The sequence below is a fragment of the Molossus molossus genome, unplaced genomic scaffold, assembly GCF_014108415.1.
Source record: "Molossus molossus isolate mMolMol1 unplaced genomic scaffold, mMolMol1.p scaffold_m16_p_24, whole genome shotgun sequence".
NCBI classification, from domain to species: domain Eukaryota; kingdom Metazoa; phylum Chordata; class Mammalia; order Chiroptera; family Molossidae; genus Molossus; species Molossus molossus.
Window position 1 is genome coordinate 1,902,198 of NW_023425360.1, and position 22,859 is coordinate 1,925,056.

General features: G+C 54.3%; 1 protein-coding gene across 1 annotated transcript; it reads right to left on the reverse strand.

Annotated features, from left to right (window-relative positions):
* Positions 1-9,916: 9,916 nt before the first annotated feature.
* MEX3B (mex-3 RNA binding family member B) lies at positions 9,917-13,508 on the reverse strand. The gene is made up of 2 exons (XM_036278008.1): positions 12,822-13,508; positions 9,917-12,008 (listed from the first exon to the last, which is right to left on the reverse strand). The coding sequence occupies exons 1-2, from the start codon at positions 13,090-13,092 to the stop codon at positions 10,561-10,563; spliced, it is 1,719 nt and encodes a 572-aa protein (XP_036133901.1). The 5' UTR covers positions 13,093-13,508; the 3' UTR covers positions 9,917-10,560.
* Between the last annotated feature and the right edge of the window lie 9,351 nt (positions 13,509-22,859).

Below are 22,859 nucleotides of genomic sequence, written 5' to 3' on the forward strand. Positions count from 1 at the left end.
GTTGGATTCCCGGTCAGGGCACATGCCCAGGTTGTGGGCCCGATCCCCAGTGGGGGGCATGCAGGAAGCGGTCAATCGATGTTCTCTCTCATTGATGTTTCTCTCTCTCCTCCCTCCCTCTCCCTTCTTCTCTCTCTAAAATCAATAAAGAAAAAAATAAAATAGAGTAAATATATGAACCCTCAGAAATGTACTTATTCCTACAAACAGAAGGAATGTGCCTGTCACCTATGAGAATCAACATGAGCATAAATCAACAATGAAGATTTTCACATCGTCTCTCTAATTGTATACGCGTTGGTTAAAATGATTATGTAAAAACCACAGTCTGGAGAAGCTGGGGAACATTTAAGCTCTGCACACACACACACACACACACACACACGCACACACGCAGTGTCTCTCACACAGAAATCACTTTGAAATTAGCAAGCACGCTGAGACTCTCTCATCATCTCCACTTCTTTCTCAGCCTGTCCTGTCTTTGCTTCTAAATGCACAGTCTGACTGAAGGCTGGAAGTAGACTTTTTAATGTGCATAATCAAGAGAAATGTAAAGGAAATAGTTTCAAGCTGCACACAAACCATCCTGCCCAGTCCTCCTATGGAGAACAGTTCCCTTCTTATTTGAATCATCCTGACGGACGGGACCATCCCCCCAGGGCCGTCACCTGAAGGTCAGATTTCTCAGCATGGTCGGAACATCACGAGTCACATGTTCCAAAGCTGCTTCTCCCCAGACTGGGTTGTTTCCCCCCTATCCACCTTCCCCTAGTGGGAAGGAAGTCTGTGATAAACAAGAGTATGAAAAAGAAGGATATGACTGAAAATGGTTAATTCATAGACACAAAAGGCAGAATTAGGGTTACCAGCAGCTGTGGGGGAGGGTTCGTAGTTGGAAGCAATGTCTTATGGGGACAGAGATTCAGTTTGGGACGTTAACAAGTTTTGCGAATGGATGGTTGGTGATGATTATACAACAAAGTGAATGGACTTAATGCCACTGAACTGTGCACTTAAAAGTGGCTGAAATGGCCCTGGCCAGTTTGGCTCAGTGGTTAGAGCGTCGGCCTGCGGTCCAGAGAGACCCGGGTTCGGTTCCCGCTAAGGGCACGTACCTCGGTTGCAGTTTGTCCCCGGCCCCGGTTGGTCGTGCAGGTGGCAGCCACTCGATGTGTCCCTTTCACGTCGATGTTTCTCTCTTTCTCTCTCTTCCTCTTTCTCCCTCCCACTCTATCTCAACAAAAAAGTGAAAAATGTCCTCGGGTGAGGATAAAAAAATAAATAAATAAATAAAAAGTGGTTGAAATGATCGTTTTATTCACCAATGTCACCCCCAGAAATGCAATTAAAAAGTTTAAAAATGGTAAATTTTGTGTTATATCTTACCACGGTTTTTTAATTTAAATTAACCTTAAAATTACCCTGGCTGGTTTCGCTCAGCGGTTAGAGCGTCGGCCTGCGGTCCAGAGAGACCCGGGTTCGGTTCCCACTAAGGGCACGGACCTCGGTTGTGGTTTGTCCCCGGCCCTGGTTGGGGTCGTGTGGGTGGCAGCCAGTCCATGTGTCTCTCTCACATGGATGTTTCTCTCTCTCTCTCGCCCCCTCTCTCCCTCCCGCTCTATCGGAAGATAGGTTCAAAAGTGTCCTCGGGTGAGGATAAAAAAAAAGAGAGAGAGAGACATGCTCATAGGGTGTTGCTCTGTTCAAAGGTCTTTTCCCAACCACATCAACACTGCTTCTCTGCCTTTCTAACCCTCAACAACCCCCCCGCTCCGGTGACCATAAACTCGACGCCCGGCAGACCCTCCTTCTCTCTAACACATCCTAGGCCGAGGGGCCGGCTCCGGCAGAGGCACAGACGTACTCAGAAAACGGGAGCGGAGCACTTGCTCCACGACTCTCCCCTTGCTCAGACCTCAGACACCCTCATTCCTCTGTGTTTAACGACGGTGACCCCGCCGTGAAGACTGAACCAATCACCCCATCCCGCCTCCCTCCCCGGGACCCCCTCTGCTGCCTCACGCTGGCCATTCTGTCAGGCTGACCCCCACAGAACCGCTGTGGGTCAGAACGGCCCAGCAGAGAAACCACGGCTCAACCTGACGGGATTCTTTCTAGGCCCTTAGGACTCTCTCCCTCCGCTCAGCACCCGAGACGCTCCCCTATCTCACGTTCTGTCTAAACCCCAGACCGTGCCCGGGCCTCCTCGCCAGCCGCCCCGCTCCGGTCCTGGCACTTCCCCAGCCCATGGGGCCCGTGGATACTGCAAAACAACATGAAAACAGTGTCCCCTGAGGCCCGCAAACACACCCCGGAACGCTCGGGCGAGCCTGCTGGGGTCTCTACAGCCTGCAAATGACCTGCTTCTGCAAACTTACCTTCTGCTCCCCACTGCAGGGCCATGGGGCTGGCCCTTTTCAGTGCCTCCCAACCTGGCTTCGCATCAGAATTCCAGGAGCTTTGACTTTGTCAGTCCATCCATCCATCCATCCATCCATCCATCATCATCAATCTAGCATTCATTCATATTTAAGCTACTATGCCTAGCACTTAAAATATTATTAACAGACTTGCTTTGCTTTGCTAGAGCAGTTTTAGGTTCACGTTAAAGCAGAGCAGATTCTATGGAGTTCCCATGTACCCCCTCCCCCCCCCACACACAGCCTCCCCCCCCCCATCAACACCCCAGAGCAGTGTGGCAGGAACATTTGTGAACACCAACCAACACAGACACATTGTTATTGACTCCAGAAAAATGTTCTTGAGTGGGGAATATGTAAAATATTTTAAAATATCCGAACGCTATAAAAGGATATACAGCAAAAAGTAAGTCTCTCTGTAGCCCCTGAACTCTGACCCCGTCTCCCTCCCCGGAGTATACTCTATATATACCCTGAGGGTGCAGCAGAAGTTGGTCCACAGTTGTTTGTGCGGAAAATAATACACGAATAAACTCTGTCTTGCCTACTCACAACTGTAAACCTACAGTTGTAATACAAATCATAAAATAATTTAAAGATACCTGTTTTGGCCCTGGCTGGTTTGGCTCAGAGGTTGGAGCATCAATCCGGCTGAAGGACTGAAGGGTCTTGGGTTTGAGTCCGGTCAAGGGCACAGGCCTAGGTTGCAGGTTTCTCCCGCCCCAATCAGGGTCGTGTGGGAGGCAGCCAATCAGTGTCTCTCTCACACTGATGTTTCTCTCTCTCTCCCCCCCCACCCTCCGCTACCACTCTCTCTTAAAAAAAAACCAATGGGCCCTGGCCGGCTTTGCTCAGTGGTTAGAGCATCAGCCTGTGGTCCAGAGAGACCCGGGTTTGGTTCCCGCTAAGGGCACGTACCTCGGTTGCAGTTTGTCCTTGACCTTGGTTGGGTTGTGCAGGTGGCAGCCACTCGATGTGTCCCTTTCACACTGATGTTTCTCTCTCTCTCTCTCCCTCCCACTCTATCTGAACAAAAAATGGAAAAAAAATGTCCTCCGGTGAGGATAAAAAAAATCAATGGCAAAATATCCTCAGTGAGGATCAACATAAATAAATAAATATCTGTTTTGTGTACTTACTACTGTAAACCTACCTTTGCCCACCCCTGTACAATGAGCCTTGTATATATATCTCTATATACAATTTAAAAAAAATTTTTAATCCTCACCAGAGGATGTGTTTTTATTTATTTAGAAAGAGAGGAAGGAGAGAGGGAGAAAAACATTGATGTGAGAGAGAAACATCAATCGGTTACCTCCCAACTGGGAATCAAACCTGTAACCCGAGTCTTGCCCTGACCAGGAACCAAACCCGCAATCTTTTCGGTATATGGGATGATGCTCCCACCACCTGGGCTACCAGCCGGGCTCCATGTACAGTTTTAACAGATGTGTAGTCTACTATCTACACACTATCGCACACCTTGACTGTTTCCTCTTGATAACACATGTTGAACATTGTTCGATAGCAGTAGACACTGAGCTGCTCCGTTCTTTCAAAGGGCATTCTGCAGAGCTATCTAAGGGATATGTTTACTTACCATCCCCCACTGATGGGTATAAGGATTTTTTTTCCTTTATTGATTTTACAGAGAGAGGAAGTGAGAGGGAGAGAGAGGTAGAAACATCGATGAGAGAGAACATCAACAAGCCGCCTCCTGCATGCCCCCCACTGGGGTCAGGCCCACAACCTGGGCATGTGCCCTGACTGGGAATCGAACCCGTGACCTCTTTGCGCATGGGTTGACGCTCAACCACTGAGCCACACCAGCCAGACAGAATTATTATTATTATTTTTAATCCTTATCTGAGGACATTTTTACATTTATCTTCAGACAGAGTGGGGGGGAGGGGAGAGAGAGAGAGAGAGAGAGAGAAAGAAATATCGACGTGAGAGAGACATTGACTGGTTGCCTTCCACACGACCCAACCAGGCCCGGGGACAAACCACAACTGAGGTACGTGACCTCAGTGGGAACTGAACCCGGGTCTCTCTGGTCCAGGGGCCGACGCTCTAACCGCTGAGCCAAACCGGCCAGGGCACGAAAAGCATATCCTTTGCGTTTTGCCTTTTCAGGCGATATCCCTGTTTATGATCACGCTGAGAAGTCCACTGTGCGGAAGTTACCTAACTCAGTACGCAAGTCCCCTACCCATGGGCACGTAGGTTATTTCAAGTAAAAACAGCCTTTTTTCACTAATTTTTCCAAGTGTGCATTGCACACCCCTAGGGGTTCTGCGTCGGGTGTTGGGGGCACAGAGACGGACGGATGAGACCCCTGCCCTGGAGGCAGAGTCAGCCTCACGGGAGAAAAGACAAGTACAAAGCACCGTGGCAAAGGTACAGGGCGTCACGCAAGCTCAAAGAGAGCCTGAGCATGTCCTAGAATTCCAGAAGGGAGGGACCCACCTCCCTTTTCGCAGATGAGCAAACGGAGGCCCACAGCGGCCCTCAGAGTCACGCACCCCTTCCGAGCACACGTGTGCACTGAAGGACTGGCCCCCAAGACTCCCAAGGGGCTGCACCAGGTCCCACAAGGTCGAACCAGTGCCCTGGAGAATGACATCCGTGGGAGAAAACAAGGGACAAACCAAAGCACCTGGTGTTCCGGGGACGGAGCGATTGAGTGCCTTCCCCTTTTCAGCCGGGGTGTTGGCCTCCGTCAGTCACTATCTCAATTAGTTCATGTGACATTTTTATGGAGCTTTTCCCCTCCTTAGGATTCTGTACTCGTTTTACCCTCATCAGAGGCAAATGTCTTAGGTTCACCTGGAGGGGATATGTTACAGAACTGGCCTATTGTTCCCTGTTTGGTCACAAAGCAGCCGAGATACCGGGGCGTTGGGAACACTCACCGAAGGGCCCGTGAGCCCGTAAGGTGCTATTTGTGTCCTTGGTTCTGCTCAGTGGCAGGGTGTGTGGCCTGGCATCGTTATAGCTACTGGGCTCTGCTTCTTTTTTTTGTTATTGAATTTTAGAGAGGAAGGGAGGGAGGGGGAGAGAGATAGAAACATCGATGAGAGAGGACATCGATTGGCCGCCTCCTGCACGCCCCCCACTGCGGATCGGGCCCACAACCTGGGCATGTGCCCTGACCGGGAATTGAACCGGCCACCTCTTGGGGCAGGGTCAATGCTCAACCACTGAGCCACACCGGCCGGGCCCTGCTCCACTTTTTCAAATTACTTGCACTTATTAAGGAAGGCCCGTCTCCACCAAGGTTGACTCTGTTGCAATCGGTGAGTGCCCACTGTTTCTGAGAACACCTCCGATAAAAGTCATTTGTGTGAAGGAGGAAAGACAGGGCCTCGGATTTGGACAGACTAAGGTGGAATCCTAGGTCCGGGGCTTGGGGGCTGGGTGAGCTCCAGTCAGTCATTTAACTTCTCTCCGACTCGGTTCCTTGTCTTGGAAGAGGGCTTACTCGTACCTACCCCACTGGGGCGGGTTAGGGTAAAGCCCAAGCAGGGGAGTCTGACTCAGCGTGAAGCTCCCTCAACTAGGGCCACCGTCGTCCAACGTCGCCAGGGCCAATGCCGGGAATGCCTAACTCCCCCACGTCCCCCTCCCGGAAAACAGGCTGGCCTAGGTGGGAAGAGCCGCTGGCACTACGCCATCATTGTCGGGGTGGGGGAGGCAAGGGCAGGTTTCGACTGGGACAGGGGAGGGAGGGAGGACCCAGGCCAGAAGGGCCCCGTTGGCCAGCCAGCTGGGGATGCTCTTATCACAGGGCGAAAGTGAGCGCAGCCGTACAATGTCCATCCTTTCTCGTCACCTCGCCCCCCACCGCCGCGAGGGCCATGCCTACCAGGATGGCACCGGCCCGCAGGCGCCAAACCCCTTCAGAGGGGCAGATGGATGCGCACGTCATGGAAAGATGAGGCTGCAGAGAGCAAAGCCCCGGATCAGCTCAGTGTCTCAAGTGCACCGGAGACAGGAGCTTCCCCGAGCCCCATTCTGGTAGGACAAGGGGACCCACGGTCAGGGGCCGGGGAGGAGCCGCGGGCACAGGTCCACGCCCAGAATTTCTGCGTGAACTGGCCGCGCAGCTCGGAGCTCAGGCAGCCTGGCGAGGCCGGAGGGGCGCGAGTGGGGGTGAGAAACCCCGGCCTGCGCTTGGAGTCCTCGCATTGTACTACCAACAGGCACAGTCACATCTGAGCGCACTGCCCTTGGGGTCGTGGAGAGGACCACGGGAGAGAAAGGGAAACCGAGGCTCTTCGAACAGTCCACGTACACATGACTGTTGTCTGAGCACAACACACCTCTGGCGAATAAAAACAGTTCCTCAGTTTGACCTCCTGTTCAGATGTCAGGCCGTCCCCTCCCCCCCCCCAATACTCCTGATACCACCAGCACCCCCCTGGGTAGGGGGTAACTCCAGAACACCACGGGGGTCGATCTTCATGCAGTTAAGAGTCACAAGGGCATCCCCAATGTCAAGGCAGAGGGTCAAGCAGGGAAGAGTCTACTTTTGCATATCACAGTCTCTCCACCTGGGTTGGGTGCCTTGGAGGACGTTCAGCAGCATCCCGGCCACCACCCATTAGATGGCGGTAGCGGGGCCTCCAGTTGTCACACCCAAAACTGCCTCTTAGAGACCGTCAAATCCAGGGGGAGAGGGGTTTGCAAAAGCACCCCCAGCTGAGCACCACTAGTGTGTGAGATGGGCACTTAGGGAGAGAGCTGTCAGCTGGCATTTTGCAGGAAGCTTTCAGAGGGGTGCAAAAAGGGCAGCCGCCGGCAGTCAGGGCATAAACGGGGGGCCTCTCATCTCTCCAGCAGGACCGTCACCTCCACAGCCAGTGGCCGCCTCCACAGCTGTCATTTTGGGGAGCTGGGGAGACAGAGGCTTGCCTTGGATCGAAATCTAACGCTACGACTACCATAAGCAAGTGTCCACACCCTCGTGGGTGACAAGGGCCTGCCCTCGGGGGGAACCCAGTGACAGAAAGATCTCGCCTAAGAAGTGTAGTTTTATTCCTAATATAGCCCCATAGTTGCATGTCAACAAAGGAAACTTGTCTCTCAACAAAGCACAAATATAGGCCACCTGAGGGTTTGTAAGCAGCCTCAAAATCTGATCTTTTTCCATTTTCCAAAGCAGTTACGGACTGAGCCCCCCCCCCCGCCCCCCCCACTAGAGCCCTTGCGGAACACAACCAATCAAGGCTTTGGACGTTTCCTTGCCTCCTCGGGAATCATTCGGATAACGCAGACAAGCAAAGTCGCATTCCCAGAGAAGTAAGTGTACAAAGATCTCGGTTCTGTCCTCGGTGTTTCGGAACAGCGACCACGGGGCAAGGGGCTATAGTATTGCCCCTTGCCAGGCCTCAGGTAACCTCCGGCCCTTGAGGGAGAGGAAACGGGGTAAACGTGGTCTGGGAACGTTCCCGAGTTGAAGGTGGTGCCAGGAATCTCCCAAGCAAGGACACCCCTTTCCCCCCTCCACCTCTGACGCCGGCGTCCTGCCTTTCCATGTGCACCAAGCAAACCAGGAGCTACGGCAGCGTGGGCAGCGACTGAACCTCTCAATACAACACAAAGCGGTAACGGGAACCACTCACCTATCATGGGCACTCTTTGGATTCACCTGCTAAATGCCGCCCACCTGTCACCACACACACACACACATGAAAATAAAAGCCCCAGGCTGGGCACACACCGCTCTCCAAGGGCAGCTGGGCCAGGAAGTTCGCTGGGGATCCGGGGGTCTGGTCATTCCCGAGTTCTCTGCAAAAGGCAGAGTTGGGGCCAAGGGAACGCGGGGCTCCACCCCTTGACAAAGCCCCGGGGCCAGGGAGCAGGTGTAGCCTGCCAAGAGCAAACAATAACTTCTCTGAAACAACAACAAACAGTTAACACCAGGAGCCTGTCAACACCAATTAGCAAGCCCTGCGCCCGCAGCCTATTAAGACAGTGTTCAAATCCAGCTCAGGCCGCAAGCAGAAGCCGGCATCCCCGCAGCTCCCCAAGGAAGGGACCCTTAGTGGAAACTCACAGCAAGCACAGCCCTTAGGCGCCCTGTGCTGTTAGGCGCCCCGGCTGGGCCAGATTATGACTTTCCTGGACCCCACACACTTCTGTCTTTCTGGGCTGCTTCCTCCACAGTAATGATACCAAAATTTATTTTTGATAGTAACTTTAAATACTTGTAACGTTTTATTTTCTTAAATTCTAGGCAATGTCCAATAGGTTTGTATAGGTCTGAAAATTAAAACATTGCTTTTGAGATGGTTTTCCTTTTAATTTCTTTTTAATTAAACATTTTCCTGGGCCCCTGAAAGTATCGTGAGCCCTAGGCACTGTGCCCACTGTTCATGGAGAAGCCCCGACTCAGTAGAAACTTGCTATTAAAAAAATATATATATATATGCATACATACATATATATACATATACATATATGTACATAGATATACATATATATTGATACATATATACACACACATATATATGTATATATACACACACACACATATATATTGTTACCCATGGCCCATACATCCAACCAAACACAACTCTGGCCTCTTTTGTAAGTCCATTCTATTGATAAAAAAAATTACTGACATAATATGCCTGGAAGTTAGCTATTTAACTTGTCACATAATAGTGATTCCTTATACAGGTACACCAAAAGGCTTAAAGAAAAAAAAAAATCAAGTCACCACACCATATAGATTTTCTTCAATATTTTATTTATATAGAAATACTTAAAAAATGAAGTAGCACCATTACTTAAGTTTTACCTTTATTATGTAGAACTTTAAATGTCAGAAAAATAAAACTCTTGATACAATTTCAAATCTTGTCTCAGCAAATATAATATTAGTATTTGACCATGAGGTTAAAGGCCCTTTATCATAAAATAAAATATACTTTGTTTTTTTAAACTTTGCTCAGTAAAGTACATTTAAGCTCAAGTAACATCACCTACATATACATAAACAAGTGGTAAACAAATGTATTAAAATAGAAATACTAAAACTAGAGTGGTGCGGCAGAATTTTTGTGACTTGCACTGAATTCTATTTATACAAATGTTAGAAAGCAACCGTTCCTTTTGACGTGTTTATACATTTCCGTTTTTTTTTCTTTTTGTAATAATATAGAATAAAATATGCTTTATATCACTGAAAATATGCTGGGTGAAGCAGATCTAGAAGATTTGTCTGAACCTATAAAATCTCCATCCCAACAGAATACTGTTCAAAACATTACACATTTATGGTTTTTGTAATTCGGTCACAACTGTGTGATTATTAAAATAATACAGTGTTCTTTGCCATAAGGCCATACTAAAATAAAAAGATTTAACCCAGCTACAAAAAAGTTCACTGAACTTAAATTAAAATACTTGTAAACATCTTTGCAATATGAAATATAATTTTTCAAGTCAAAAAAGAATAAAATACTTCCATCTGTATTAATGCAATTTCTCTTTAAAACTTTTAAACGTTTCGTGTGTTTTTTTTTTTTCATATATAAGAGATATGTTACAGTTTCTTTAACTTTAATAAAGCTGCAGTATCCTTCACAGGAACGTCGGGCCCTCCCGCGGACATTCAGAAAGGGTCCGCTGTGTCCTAGAGCAAGCGTCGTCGGAACCCAGCCACACAGGGGTACACACTAAGACAAGTCTACACATCCCATAGCACTATTCTTATCATCTCCATAATAATTACTGTTCACTGCTCTCCTACTGTTTAAGAAAATGGAACACTCGTGGGGTTGTCTTCTCTCGGAAGCTTCCTATTAAGTACAGTGTAAAAACTATCGTTACTAGAAGGTCGCCGTTCCTATTATTTATAAAGCATGCATTGCAGGTGGTGCGCAGGTTTCCCAGGCTACAGTACTCTCGATGCAGACATCCCGGCAAGTTCCTTGGCTGAACACTTAAAAGGTGACACGGAGTGGATACTGCAGCTTTCCAAGCTCCTCTCGGATCGCAGAGTGCGAGCGGGGCGGGGAGGAGAAGGTCGGGCACCGGGGAGGCGGGCGGGCGCGCGCGCGCGGGGAGCGAGGATGGAGAGGAGGGTCCTCCCCGCCCCGGCGCGGGGCGCGCAAGCGCACTGCCCTCAGGAAAAGATGCGGATGGCCTGAGTGACCGCGGTGTGGCAGACTGGGCACTCGGGCTCGCTCTTCTCGCAGATGCGGTTGGCGCACTCCATGCAGAAGAGGTTGTGGCCGCAGGGCACCAGAGCGGCGATCACCTCGCTCTCGAAGCACACGGAGCAGTCGCGGCTGCCCTTGCGCCGCAACCCGGAGGAGGAGGAGGAGGAGCTGGAGGAGGAGCTGGAGGACGACGAGGAGCCGGACGTGTCGGAAGGCTGCAGGCCCGGCAGCTGCGCCCCTAGCCCGTTGGCATAGGCCGCGTAGGCCAGGCCCCCTCCGCCCGGGTCGCTGCGCACCCGGCGAGCCAGGTGGTGCTCGCCCGCCCCCGGGGCCATGTGCAAGGGCGGGGACAAGCGTGGGCAGCTGGCGCCCGGGTGCAGCCGGCGGTGCACCAGCAGCCCCAGGTTGGCGTTGGAGGGCGCGCTGGCGCCGCTCCCGGGAAAGACCACTGAAGACGAGGAAGCTGATGAAGACGCAGAGGAAGAGCATGAAGAAGAGACGGGAGCTGCAGGTCCGCCTCCAGGGGACCGCTCGAACTGGGCCCAGAGAAGGGGCGCCCCAGGCGGGGGGGCGGGAGCCGGGTCGAAGGTGGGTTGGAGCTCCGGACAGCCATCGGGGGAAGGCACGGAAGCCTCCCCTGCAGTGTAGGTGTATCCATTGCCATTGTTGTTGTTCCCGTTGTGGGCAAAGCTGAGCGCAGGGCTAGGAGGGCTGTAGTCCGCCAAGCGCGGGGTGGCGGCCGCGCTGCCCCCCGTACCCCCGCCGAAGTAAGAGTCTGTGGAGGCGCTGCCGAGAGAGCTGGAGCTGTCGTTGCGGTAGCTGGAGAAAGGCTTGCGGCCGGGGGTGGGCGTGATGCTGGGGGTGGGCTTGCTCCACAGGCTGCCTGGGCCGGACCCGCCGGACCCGCCGTGCAGATCGAAGCCCACATCCGTGCCGTTGGCGTGGAAGTCGTTCTCGTCCGTGAGCTCAATGATGCCTCCAGTGCGCAGGGCTATGTGCGCCTCGATCTCTTCGCGAGCGCGGTCCACGTTCTCGGGCATGCCGGTCACCTCGAACACAGGTTCCTTGTCGCGGCTGGGCGTCACGATGTACGTGTGCGTCTGCTGCTGGATGCGCTTGATCGTGGCGCCCTTGGGCCCCACCACCAGGCCCACCACGCGGTAGGGTACCCGCACCTGGATGGTGGTCTGCCCCGGCAGGTTGGGTGGCCCCGGCACCGCGCCGTTGAGCGCCGTGTTCTTATTCCGCGAGGCGCGGATCATGGAGAAGTGCTCCGCCGCAGAGATAATCTCTCTCCGAGCCATGGCCACATCCTCCTTCCTGCCAGTCACAACAAAGACAGGCTCCTCCCCGCGAACCGGGGTCTTGATGTAAGTGTTGGTCTTCGCCCGCAGCGCTTTGATTTTACAACCTGGGAGCCAGGGTGCAGGGGAGGGAGTGGGAGAGAGAGAGAGACACGCCCATTACCCCGGAATAAGCGAGGAGACTTGGGACAGCCCGTGTCCAGGGCAGCGGACCGGCAGGACACTCGAGGGGCAGAAAGGGGGCGGCTCCCGCCCTGACCCCGGGCCGGGAAGCGGGTTCCACCCGCGAAGCGCTCGAGGAACAGCCCATTGGCTGCCCAGACCTTCCCCAGTGACTGCAGTTGTCCGGAGCCAAACCCCAGAATCCCAGAAAAAGTCAACTGGGGAGACGCCTCTGGGATCCAGCGGGGCGCGCCGTCCGCCCTGAAGACGCGGCTAAGGGGTTCTGGGAAGGCAGCCGGAGCTGCGATCCCCCAGCGCTGGGGGACCGCTGGGAAAGGGGGGCAGTCCCGGGACCCATTGTTCCTCCTCTGGGCTCCATTATGCTTTGCAGAAATCCAGAATCCTCCTCCATCCGATGCTCACTCCTCCTCCTCCCCCCTCCCAGTGGACCGATCAAAGGCCCCCTCCCCCAAGCATCTTCTATTTAAATTGTATTTCCCGGGGTCGGCTGGGTGGGGGGCGCCAGGGGAGAAGGCAGTGGTTTTAGCAAGAGAATTGCATCCCGCCGTGGCCGCGGCGTGGGTCTGGGAGACAGCCTGCCAGCACTTTCTTTGTCTGGGGCGCCGGCCCTTCGCGCGGCTCTTCCTCCCTCCCCAAGGCTCCCGGGCTCCGCGGGTCCCGATCCCTCGCGAGCCCTCCCCGCTGGGCGGTGGCCGGAGACCCGCTCCGCTCCAGTTCCCCATCCTCGCCGGACCCACCTTGTCGCCCCACGATCTCGGCGACATGCTCCGAACTCGGCACCGGCACGCACTCGGTCATGTTCACGCTCTTCTTGCGCGGCTCGCTGTCGTACAGAGAGGCGCCCTCGTCACTGTCCAGCCCCAGGAGGGAGAGCTGGTCCAAAGCGAGCTGCAGGGCTCTTTGGTCATCCAGGGTCTCTCCCCCGCCGCCGCCGCCGCCGCCTCCCCCGCCGCCGCCTCCCCCTCCGCTGCCGTTGCGCTCCAGGTCTGCAAACAGCGAGCTGGGCATCGCTCGGCCGTGCGCGCCGCGCCCCCGCCGGCCCTCGGCTCAGAAGATCTGGCCACAAAGGCAGCCGGGAAGCGAGCGGTCGGGGTGGGGAGGCCGGCTGGCTGCAGAGGGTTCCGTGGCTCCTTTCTCTGCGCCGGAAGGAGTGGGTCGCTCCGTGCGGTCCGCGCCGGGCAGTGGCTGCGGGAGCCCCCGCCTGGGTCCCCACCCCAGGTCTGCTGGCGGGTGGGGTGGGGGCTGAGTTCGAGTGGCAGCCGCGCGTGCCCCCCGAGTGCCCGGCTGGCCGGCCACAATGCCGAGAGAGAAGCGAGCAGGCGAGCGACAGCAGCGTTTCTTTAAGGAGCCCCTCCCCGGCTCCTCCACTCCCTCCCGCCCGCCCTCACTCAGCGCTTTTTCCTTCTCTGCTCCCCGCCTCTTGACTGAGCCTCTGCAGCCAGACGGCTCCGGAGGGGGACGAGGGAGGCGCAACGTCACCGGCGGGAGCTGACACTACAATGCTACTGACACTATCGCTGGGGGAGGCGATTGGCGCGCGCCGGGCAGGGGGCGGGCGGAGGCCGCGGGCTGAGCAAGCGGAGCGCGAGCGCCCCCAAACCCAAGCTCGCCGCAGCCCGCTCGTCCTCTTCTCGGCCGCGCCCCGCCCCCGCCGCCCCTAACGCCTCTCTTTGTTGTCTAATGAGGGACCGGCAGCCTCGGGACACTTGCATGTATCTATCGACCGGGGACAGTCGCTGTCCCCGGGTCTCCTCTCTCGCCTAACCGAGAAAAGAGAGCAAGTCCAACTCTGACGCCAGGGGCCCGGCTCTGAGAGCAGTCCTTAGGAAGTCCCGTTACTGTCCCCAAATAAACCACCCCTAGAACCAAAGGTGCAATTGCGAGAAGGGTCTTTTGCGTGCCCCAAAGGGTGGTCCGAGCCCTCGGACGCGGAAAGCAGGGTTCGAGGTCCCGGTGCGCCCCGGGCAAGTGGCTCGCGGCGCGGGCTGCCCACCTGCGCGAGAGCGCACGAGACACAAAGGCATCCGCCCGGCCGAATCACCAGTCGCGCGCGCGCCCGCAATTCTGTCCCCCTGGACAGCACTTCGCCCAACTGGCCCTGAAACTGTGGATCATAAATCCGGCTGCAGCGTTGGCCTGGCCCGCCCAGCTGCCAGCGACCCCTGGAATGCACCCTGCCGGGGTCCTGCACCAGCCCATCCATGCACCGGCCCGGACCCCGCGTGCGCTGAGACGCGCACGAGCGCTGACACCGCGGGAACGCAGGCCACAGCGCCAGCCGGAGACGCAGGGTGCGCGCCCAGCTTTCGGTCCCTCCCCGCCCCACGGTGGGGCATGCGCAGTGGTCGCGAGGAGTGGCGGGTTCTTTAAGGCGGGCGCGGCGGAGCGCAGCAGCCCCGCCCGCGGCTCCGCCCCGACGGGAGGTGTGCGCTCGCCCCGCACCGCTCTTTGTGCACTTCTCGGGTGGGGGCGGCGGAGAGAGGGTGCGACGGGACGAGCGGACGGGAACCGCTAGCTGCGCCCCCTCCCGGATGTCCCGGGGGCCGCTCCTGGAGCGAGCGAGAAGAAAGGAGGCTTTGAGGGGCGGGCGGCGCGCCGCTGGGTCCCTCTCTGCTCGGTCTCCCTCCGCGCCGGCCCGGCGATGCCCCCTCGAGCCCGCGCGCGCTCCGCTCCTTTGTTCTGGCGCCGCCGGGCTCACTGCGCCCCCTGTGCCCGGTCTGCCAGACGCCTACCGAAGACAATGAGGCCATGTGGCCGCTACAGCTACGGCCTTTCTCGGGGGATAGCGGGGTGATTACTGGGCTCGAAGGCAGAGGCTCCCTAAGTGCGCGCTGCTGGACCACTGGAAGAGTGAGCGAGCGCCCCGGGGGAAATCACACCTGCCGGACTGAGCATCACAGGGGACAATAGAGGAGCGCGCTTTGTCACCAGCGCACAGTTAGGCCGAGAACACGAAGATGCGCCCTTCCTCACTCGCTCACCTGGAGCTGTCTGGGGGAAGAGGTGCTGATTATTTCCCTAGGGAGATGCAGCTTAGCGGCCACTCACAGTGGCCATTTCCTCGGGATGTTTATGGCACCTTCCAAGGGCCTGATGTGGTTTTCTTCAAAGGGAATGCTTGATGCGCGGGCGGGGTTGCTGAGTCCTCCCAGAGAGTCACCACCTCCATCTCCAGTAGAGAATTTTTGTATCTTTTGACCTGGTTTATGGACTAATTTGCGAATGAGGAGGGCGTGCCCTTGAGAATTTCTGCTGGGTGGGGGGCTCCCAGGGGTCCTGGCTGGGGGAGGCCACAGGGGAGGCCCCGCTTTGAGACCCTCACTCCCGCCACTCCACTCAGGCAGAGCCTGTGAGCACCAAGCCCGCTGGGTGAAGTGCTCCAAAGGCCTCATCATTTGCATGTTGCCAACTCAACAGACTACCTGCTGGTCTCTCTGTTTCTAGAAATCGACTAGCCTTCTGTTTGGGCCAACTGAGATTTCTTTTCTCAAATAATATGATGAAGGTAAAGTTGTTCCTTAGTAAATGGGGACACCCCCCCCCATTTGCTTGTGCTAGGGAACAGGCCTACCGTACCACCTTCCCTCCTCCCTGCAGTGATCAGATATCAGAAGGGTTAACTCAGAAATTCGGTCAGAGGGACTGAATGCTGCAGGGCCCCTGGAATCCTTGGGTCAGTCCCAGGAAGGTGAGAGCAACCCTTGGGGGAAATGACATGCTTGATGTCTTTCTTCCCTGGAAGATTATGGAAGCAGGAAGTGTACCTGCCGGGGACTGCAAGTGTTCAATGAAATCACACATCTTAGCCCACACGGAGAAGCTGAAACTCTGACCACAGGAATTCATGGTGCCCCTGAGGTGTTCATGCAGCCCAGATCCCGGTCCACAGACCAGAATGCTTCAGTGAGAGATGCACAAAGATTAGAGGGTTTCCTGCAGACACCCACAAAGAAACCAAAGGCCTTCCTGAGAGTCCAGGAGCGTTAGGACTGTGGTGGAAGGAGCTATGACTCCGACAGACCTGGTTCCCAGCCTACGTGAATGAGAATCGACGAGTGCTTTGCCCACAGTCGCTTCTGGTCTTCTTGTGTCCGACACTGACTCACACATGAATGCTATTGTAAAAGTAACAACTGGAAATTTTAATTCTCAGTTCATGGACGTAATAAGCCAAGGCATCATCAAATTTGCAAAACCCAGTTCTGTTTTTAAATAGATAATACACCCAACCCCACCGTTTCTGGTTAGACTTTCCCAGGCTCCTTTAAGACCCCGGAGCTTAACTACTTTTCCTGATACAGGACATGTTCCCCAAGGACGTCCCCAGTATGGCCATATTATTTTTTTATTAGCATGAGAGAAGCTTGCAGAGTGTGGTCTGGTAATTGAGACCACAATTGTCATAAAATAAGAAAAGGTAAAGTCACACGAAAATAACCAAGATTAACGAGACCACCTCGTACTAGTTTCCGGAGGCCTCGAGCTAGTTTGCACACATCTTGCTTACTTCTGCAAATTAAGTAGCTGGGAAAAGAAACACATTCTCTTGGAAAACAAGCTTGCGCTTTAAAGTCAACCCCTTTAACATCACGGAGTGCCTACCTACTTCCCAGGCACCGGGCAAAGTGCTGACAATGCAGAAATGAACAAGGCCAGGGTGGGGGTGGTCCTTCCCCTTGAGCCTTGGTCATATCCCAACCCAGTTACAGGCAGAGTAAGTGCCAAGACAGTAGGGTCCTGGGAAGATTTCCCAGAGGCAGGACATTTGAGTTGTGCTTTCAAATAACAAGGTGTAAGAAGTCACTGAGACCCGTGCCGAGCATGGTGTGTGGTCTCAGCAGGAACTGGGTGTTCACTAAGCTTTTAAGGGCACAATACGGTATTGTTAATCATGTGTTATACAGCAGAAACTTAGAACGTATCCATTTGTATAACTGAAACTGTACTGTATACCAATTAAACAACTCTCCATTTTCTCGGTGGGGCCCCAGTCCCTGGTAACCACCGTTCTATTCTCTGCTTCTGGGACTATTTTAGTTCCCCCACAGAAGTAGAATCAGGCAGTCTTTGTTCTTCTGTGACTTATTTCACTCAGCATAATGTCCTCCTGGTTCATCCATGTTGCCAGGCATGGTGGGATCTCCTTTTTCAAGGCTGAGTAATATTCCATTTTGTGTATATACCTCATTTTCTTTATCCGTTCATCTTGGACATTTGCGGTTGTTTCCGTATCTTGGTGATTGTGAATAATGCTGCAAAGAACATGGAGGTGCAGTATCTCTTTATGAATATGATTCCAGTTTGGGCATTGCTGGGTCAGAGAGTGGTTCTGCTTTTGTTTTTTTTTTTGTTTTTTTTTTGATGAAACTCTGTACTCTTTTCCATAGCAGCTGTACCTTTTGCTGTTTCTACCAACAGAGTACAAGGGTTCCAATTTCTCCACATACTTGCCAACACTTGTGTATTTGTTTTTTATCCTCACCCGAGGACATTTTTTTCTTTGCATTTATCTTCAGATAGAGCAGGGGGGGGGGTAGGAAGAGAGAGAGAGAAACATCGATGTGGGAGAGACACATCGACTGGCTGCCACCCACACGACCCCAACCGGGGTGGGGACAAACTGCAACCGAGGTATGTGCCCTTAGTGGGAACCGAACCCGGGACTCTGTGGTCCGCAGGCCGCCGCTCTAACTGCTCAGCCAAACTGGCCAGGGCTGTTTTGTTTTTTATAGTCACCTAGCAGGCATGCAGTGATACCTCGTTGTGGTTTTGATCTACATTTACCTGACGGTCAGTGACATTGAGCATCTTTTCATATATCTCTTGTCCGCTTGTTATGTCTTCTTTGGAGAAATGTCTATTCAAGCCATTTGCCTTTTTTTTTTTTTTTAAATTCTGGTCTTGGCAGTGAAATCATGGATGTGACACCAAAACACACTCAACAAACACATAAACAAACAAGTGCGACTACATGAAATCAAACCATTAAGAGGATGAAAAGGCAGCCGACGGAGTAGGAGAAACAATTCGAAAACCATACATCGGGTAACAAATACCCAAGATACATCAGGAAATCTTACAACTCGATAGCAAAAACAAAAACACAATAATTCATTGAAGAATGGGCAAAGGACCTGAGTAAAAACATTTCTCTTTCTTAATCATGACGCCAGTTGAATTTTAGAATTATACACACACACACGTGTGTGTCCTTAACATCTGGCCACATGCCATGTCTCTAAATATTTCAGAGTTATAACTCAGGTGACCAGCAGTTGCATAAACGAGGTCCTAACCTCCGACCTAGACGATAGGACCTGGAAAGCTGAGGTTCGTGTTCGGAGCCTCAGCCTTCTGGGGCTCTGCCCTGGACCCTGGTCTACAGGGACAGGTGGCCTTGGCCATGACCCATGATTCCCACCCTTCATCTTCCCCCACCTCCAGGTTCCTTCTCATACCACTAGGGGGTCTCAAACACGTTGGCAGACACCCCAGCTCCATCCACACCTTGTCACCTGGAAACAGTCGTTGCCTTGGACGTACTGGCACCTAGAGACACACACATTTTCGGTGGAAAACTTGGATGGACTGAGGCAGAGGCCCATACAGACACCGATGGTGCACTGGGGCATTCTGGGTAAGGAAGTCCAGCTGTGATGTCATACTCTGGGGAGGGGCCAGCAAGAGTGGGCACGGGGCACGGCCTCTCCGGTCTGACACACAGGATAACTTAAACATCCCTATTTGAGTATAAAACGGCAGTGGAAATCAGCGCTATTATTAGCTCCATTTGCTATGAGGGGAAATAGTACGAGTGCACCTCTGGAGCAGGATGGTCATGGACACTTTCTGAGCACTTCCGCGGGGTTTCCTTCCTGTTTGCTTCCCCCCACTCCCTCGCATCCTGTCTTCCCCCCCCCCACCCCCCTTGGTCACAGAGATGCCGAGAGAGCGCCCTGCGTGCCAGGCACTGCCTGGACCTGGGGTGGAAGGCGAATCCCGTTGGGGAGTTTACAGTCTAATAAGGAGACCGGCATCAATCACACACCAATAAGCCTGAAGTTACAAACCAGGACAAGTGCACTGACGGATGAGCATGTGTTGATCTGTTGGTTGCCTTTGATTTACGGTTTCCTGCTGCGACGGGGAGGAATGCAAATCTGTTTTTCCTTAAAGCCAGGGCCTCACATATTTTCACCAACCTCTGACAGGGATGCAGGTCACACAGCTCGGCCGCACTGTGCTTCCTGCCGTCGGACACGCTGACGGTGTTAAATCAACCCCACGACTTGAGGGAAACGGGACCTAAAAGGTCAGAGGCACAGGCTTCTACCGTGGGACAAAGCCAACTGTCCAGTGATGGAAAATGGGGGTTTTACTAGAGCCCCTGGTACCAGAATTCTTAGGGAAATGCAGAAGGCAGGGCGGGAGGGGGTCTCTAAGCTCTAGTAAGAGATCCATTTTCCTTCCTTCTGTCCCTGAATGACAGCGTACGCGAGGTGCCACAACGTGGCGGATGGTGGCTGATGTCTCACTACTTTGCTTCCAATGACCCTGCCCCAGATGATTTCTAGTAAATGGGTGCTCAAGGTGAGGGGGCCGGGCAGCCGTCTCTTCGAAGCGGGACAAACACTTGGCGGGAAGCAGGGTGCTGGCCCCGCTCTGCACAGCAGTGTGACGCAGTGTTCACACAGCCGGTAGCACTGTCCACGTGGACTTAGGCCGACAAGGCCTGGACGCTTTGCATTGAGGGGAGGACCCGAGCAGGAAAATCTGCTTCTGCCGTTCACGTTGGCCTCTGGGCGTCCTGACTGCCTGCTGAGCTCACAACTTTTCACTAACGGTTTTCATGGTTCCCCGTGAGGCGTCAATAAATCCCCGTGAAGTGTACCTTGGGAAAGGACCGATTACATCTCTCCCCCATACTTCAGGGTCGGTCAGGCAAACGCCCCCCAAGAGGCGAAAGCACCTCATCTTCCCTTCCCTCCCACCCCACCCCGGAATGAACGTCCCAGCTTGGTAGAAAGTGTGTTCCCTGCAGAGGAAAACCTTAGTTTGGAAGCTGTGCTGCGGTGCACACGGGCCTCCCAGCACGGTCCCCCTGCAGGGGTGGGGGTGCCGGTGGGAAGTGGAATGCTCTGCGGGGGGTCTGCCGCCCCTCAGACGGGTGCCCTGCTGCCCGGCAGTGCCCAGAGGCTGCCCTGGGGCCAGCCTGGCCTGGCTGCCGTGACTGACCTGCCCTTCCCCCTCCCCGCTGTGTCTCACCTGCTCCGCCCTCTTCCCCCCACCCCGTGTGTCCCCCTGTGCTGTGCTTCCTCTGAGTCACCTGCAAACTGCCAAGTGCTGGTTTGTTGCTGTTGGTTCCTGGGTTTTCTTTTGCAGGGTTTGGGAAAATATCAAGCAGCAGGAAAGAACGGGACATGGCCGAGGAAGGGAGACCATCTTGATTCCCGAGCAGAAGCATCTTTTATCCTATGAACCTGCAACTGCTTTTTTTAAAGGATGTTTTTCCATTTATCTTCAGACAGAGTGGGAGGGAGAGAGAGAGAGAGAAACATCGACGTGAGAGGGACACAGCGACTGGCCGCCTCCCGCACGACCCCGACCAGGGCCAGAACCACCACCGAGGTACGTGCCTTTGACCGGAATCGAACCCGAGACTCTTTGGTCCTCGGGCCGACACTCTCACTGCTGAGCCAAACCAGCCAGGGCCGAGCCTGGAGGTTTTATAAACCTCTTCAGTGCTGCCAAGCAGCCGAGTACGAGGCAGGGGTCCCCCTGCTGAAGGCGGACGGGGGGAGGGGGGGGGACGACCAGACTCCACCAGATGCTTCCGGAGCTCCAGGGCATCACCACCACCACCGCCATTGCCACTACCGATTCCCCCTGCTCCCCCGTGATGTCACTCTCGTTTGTCTGTCACCCCGAAGCACTTGGTCAGCCGTGGGCTCTGCTGCCCCGCCGGTGGTGGACGGCAGCAGGCTCCCCTCAGACAGCTGCTGTTTTAAAGGCGCAGATACCTCTAAGGTGCCTCCCCAGCGCCGGGCACAGCGGGCCCTGCACCTGTCCCTCCTCCTGTTAAAGTCACTTTCTTCCAGGATTGTTGTCACCCTACGGGGCTCCACACACATGCCTCCTCCCCGCTGAAACCTCCCAGACGGAACCCAGAATCCAAAGTGATCGCTCTCCTCTTTCACACCCTCTCCCACCAAGAGTTAGGGGCTCCGGGGCACCCCCTTCCTTCGGGCATTTGTCGATGTTCCTGAATGAGTCTCCTCCCCTCCCTGCAAGGCTGCAGTATGTTCGTGAATCTCCGCTCCACGTCTTCTGTGTTGCCTCATTGAGACTGCTTAACCCCGTGCCTCAGTGTCCACCTTTGGGAAATGGGGGAACAGTCACTGCCCGATGCTCACAGCCTCGGCATCAGAACAACGTAAAATGCTACACGTGCCCTGGCCAGGGTGGGTCAGTGGTTAGAGCACTGGCCCACGGACCAAAGGGTCTCAGGCTCCTTTCCCGGTCAAGGGCGTGAACTGGTGGGTGACTCAGGGCAGAGGGCGTGCGTGGGTTCGGGCTGAGCAGGCCCAGACCCGGAGGCGCACAGTGTGGCGGCAGTGAGCGAGGCTGCAGATGTGAGGGCCACCGCCCGCCGGCACTGTCCCCACTCCCAGTGGGCAGGTTGGCAGTCACACAGATGCCTCTGTCCGCACAGCCCTGCGCCCCGAGGGGGGGCCTTCCAACTGCAGGCCCCACTGTTCCCGGGGGAGCCGCATCTGCGCCGGGCTCCTGGCACCATATGGGCCTCCGCCCCAGCGCGTGGCGTGGCTGCTCGGGGCACAGGCCTCACTGTCCTCCGGGCGCCCCATCTGCGAGCAAACCCAGCCGCCTCTCACAGACGGGGCAGCTGAACTGTAAGCAGATTCAGGGCACATCAACGGGGAAAGAAAACCAGCCATTGCAAGTCCGTCCGAGGGCAGACTCATCCCACCCCTGGCCCTGCTCGCTGTCGTTGAAAGAAAACATTCATGACACCTTCTTCTCTGGGGTGTTCATTTCTTCCAAAGCCAGCTTTTTTTTTTTTTCTATATTGGTTTTAGAGAGAGAGGAAGGGACAGGGAGAGAGAGACAGAAACATCGATGAGACAGAACATCGACTGGCCGCCTCCTGCATAACCCCCCACAGGGGATTTGGCGCACAGCCTGGGCATGTGCCCTGACCAGGAATTGAACCGGCGACCTCTTGGTGCATGGGGTCAACGCTCAACCACCGAGCCACACCAGCCGGGCCAGCTTCCCCCCGCCCCTAAGTTTTTATTTGGACATAATTTAAACTTACAGAAAAGTTGCAAAACCAAGAACAGTACATAGAACACTCATAGATCCCTTCTCTATGTTACCATTGATCATGTGTGCTCTATCGATCCGTGTCTAGTTCTAGATCTATGTACTCTCTCTCTCACACGTACATTTGAGACTCAGGGTGCACATCACGACACTGTATCCTCAGATGCTTCATCGACATGTCCTCAGAAGAGCGGTCTTCTCTCAAACCCAGGCTACAGTTACCCGCGTCAGTCAATTCAACGTTGATAGAACACTTTTATCCAATCTACTGTCGGTGAGGGTCAGAATTTTTAAAAAAAGATGAAGAGTCTCAGAGACAGTCATCATTATTTAAAAACCCTCAGCCTTTGGAGTAAATCTTAAAACACACACAAGTGCCAGTGTGTGAAGCAGTCCACCCACATTTGCCTGATACCCTCTCTTCTTTTAAT

Coding starts and splice junctions, on each gene's coding strand:
- MEX3B (XM_036278008.1), bottom strand. CDS start 13,092: ATGCCCAGCTCGCTGTTTGCAGACCTGGAGCGCAACGGCAGCGGAGGG. Junction 12,009..12,821: donor CGAGATCGTGGGGCGACAAG/GTGGGTCCGGCG, acceptor CCTGGCTCCCAG/GTTGTAAAATCAAAGCGCTG.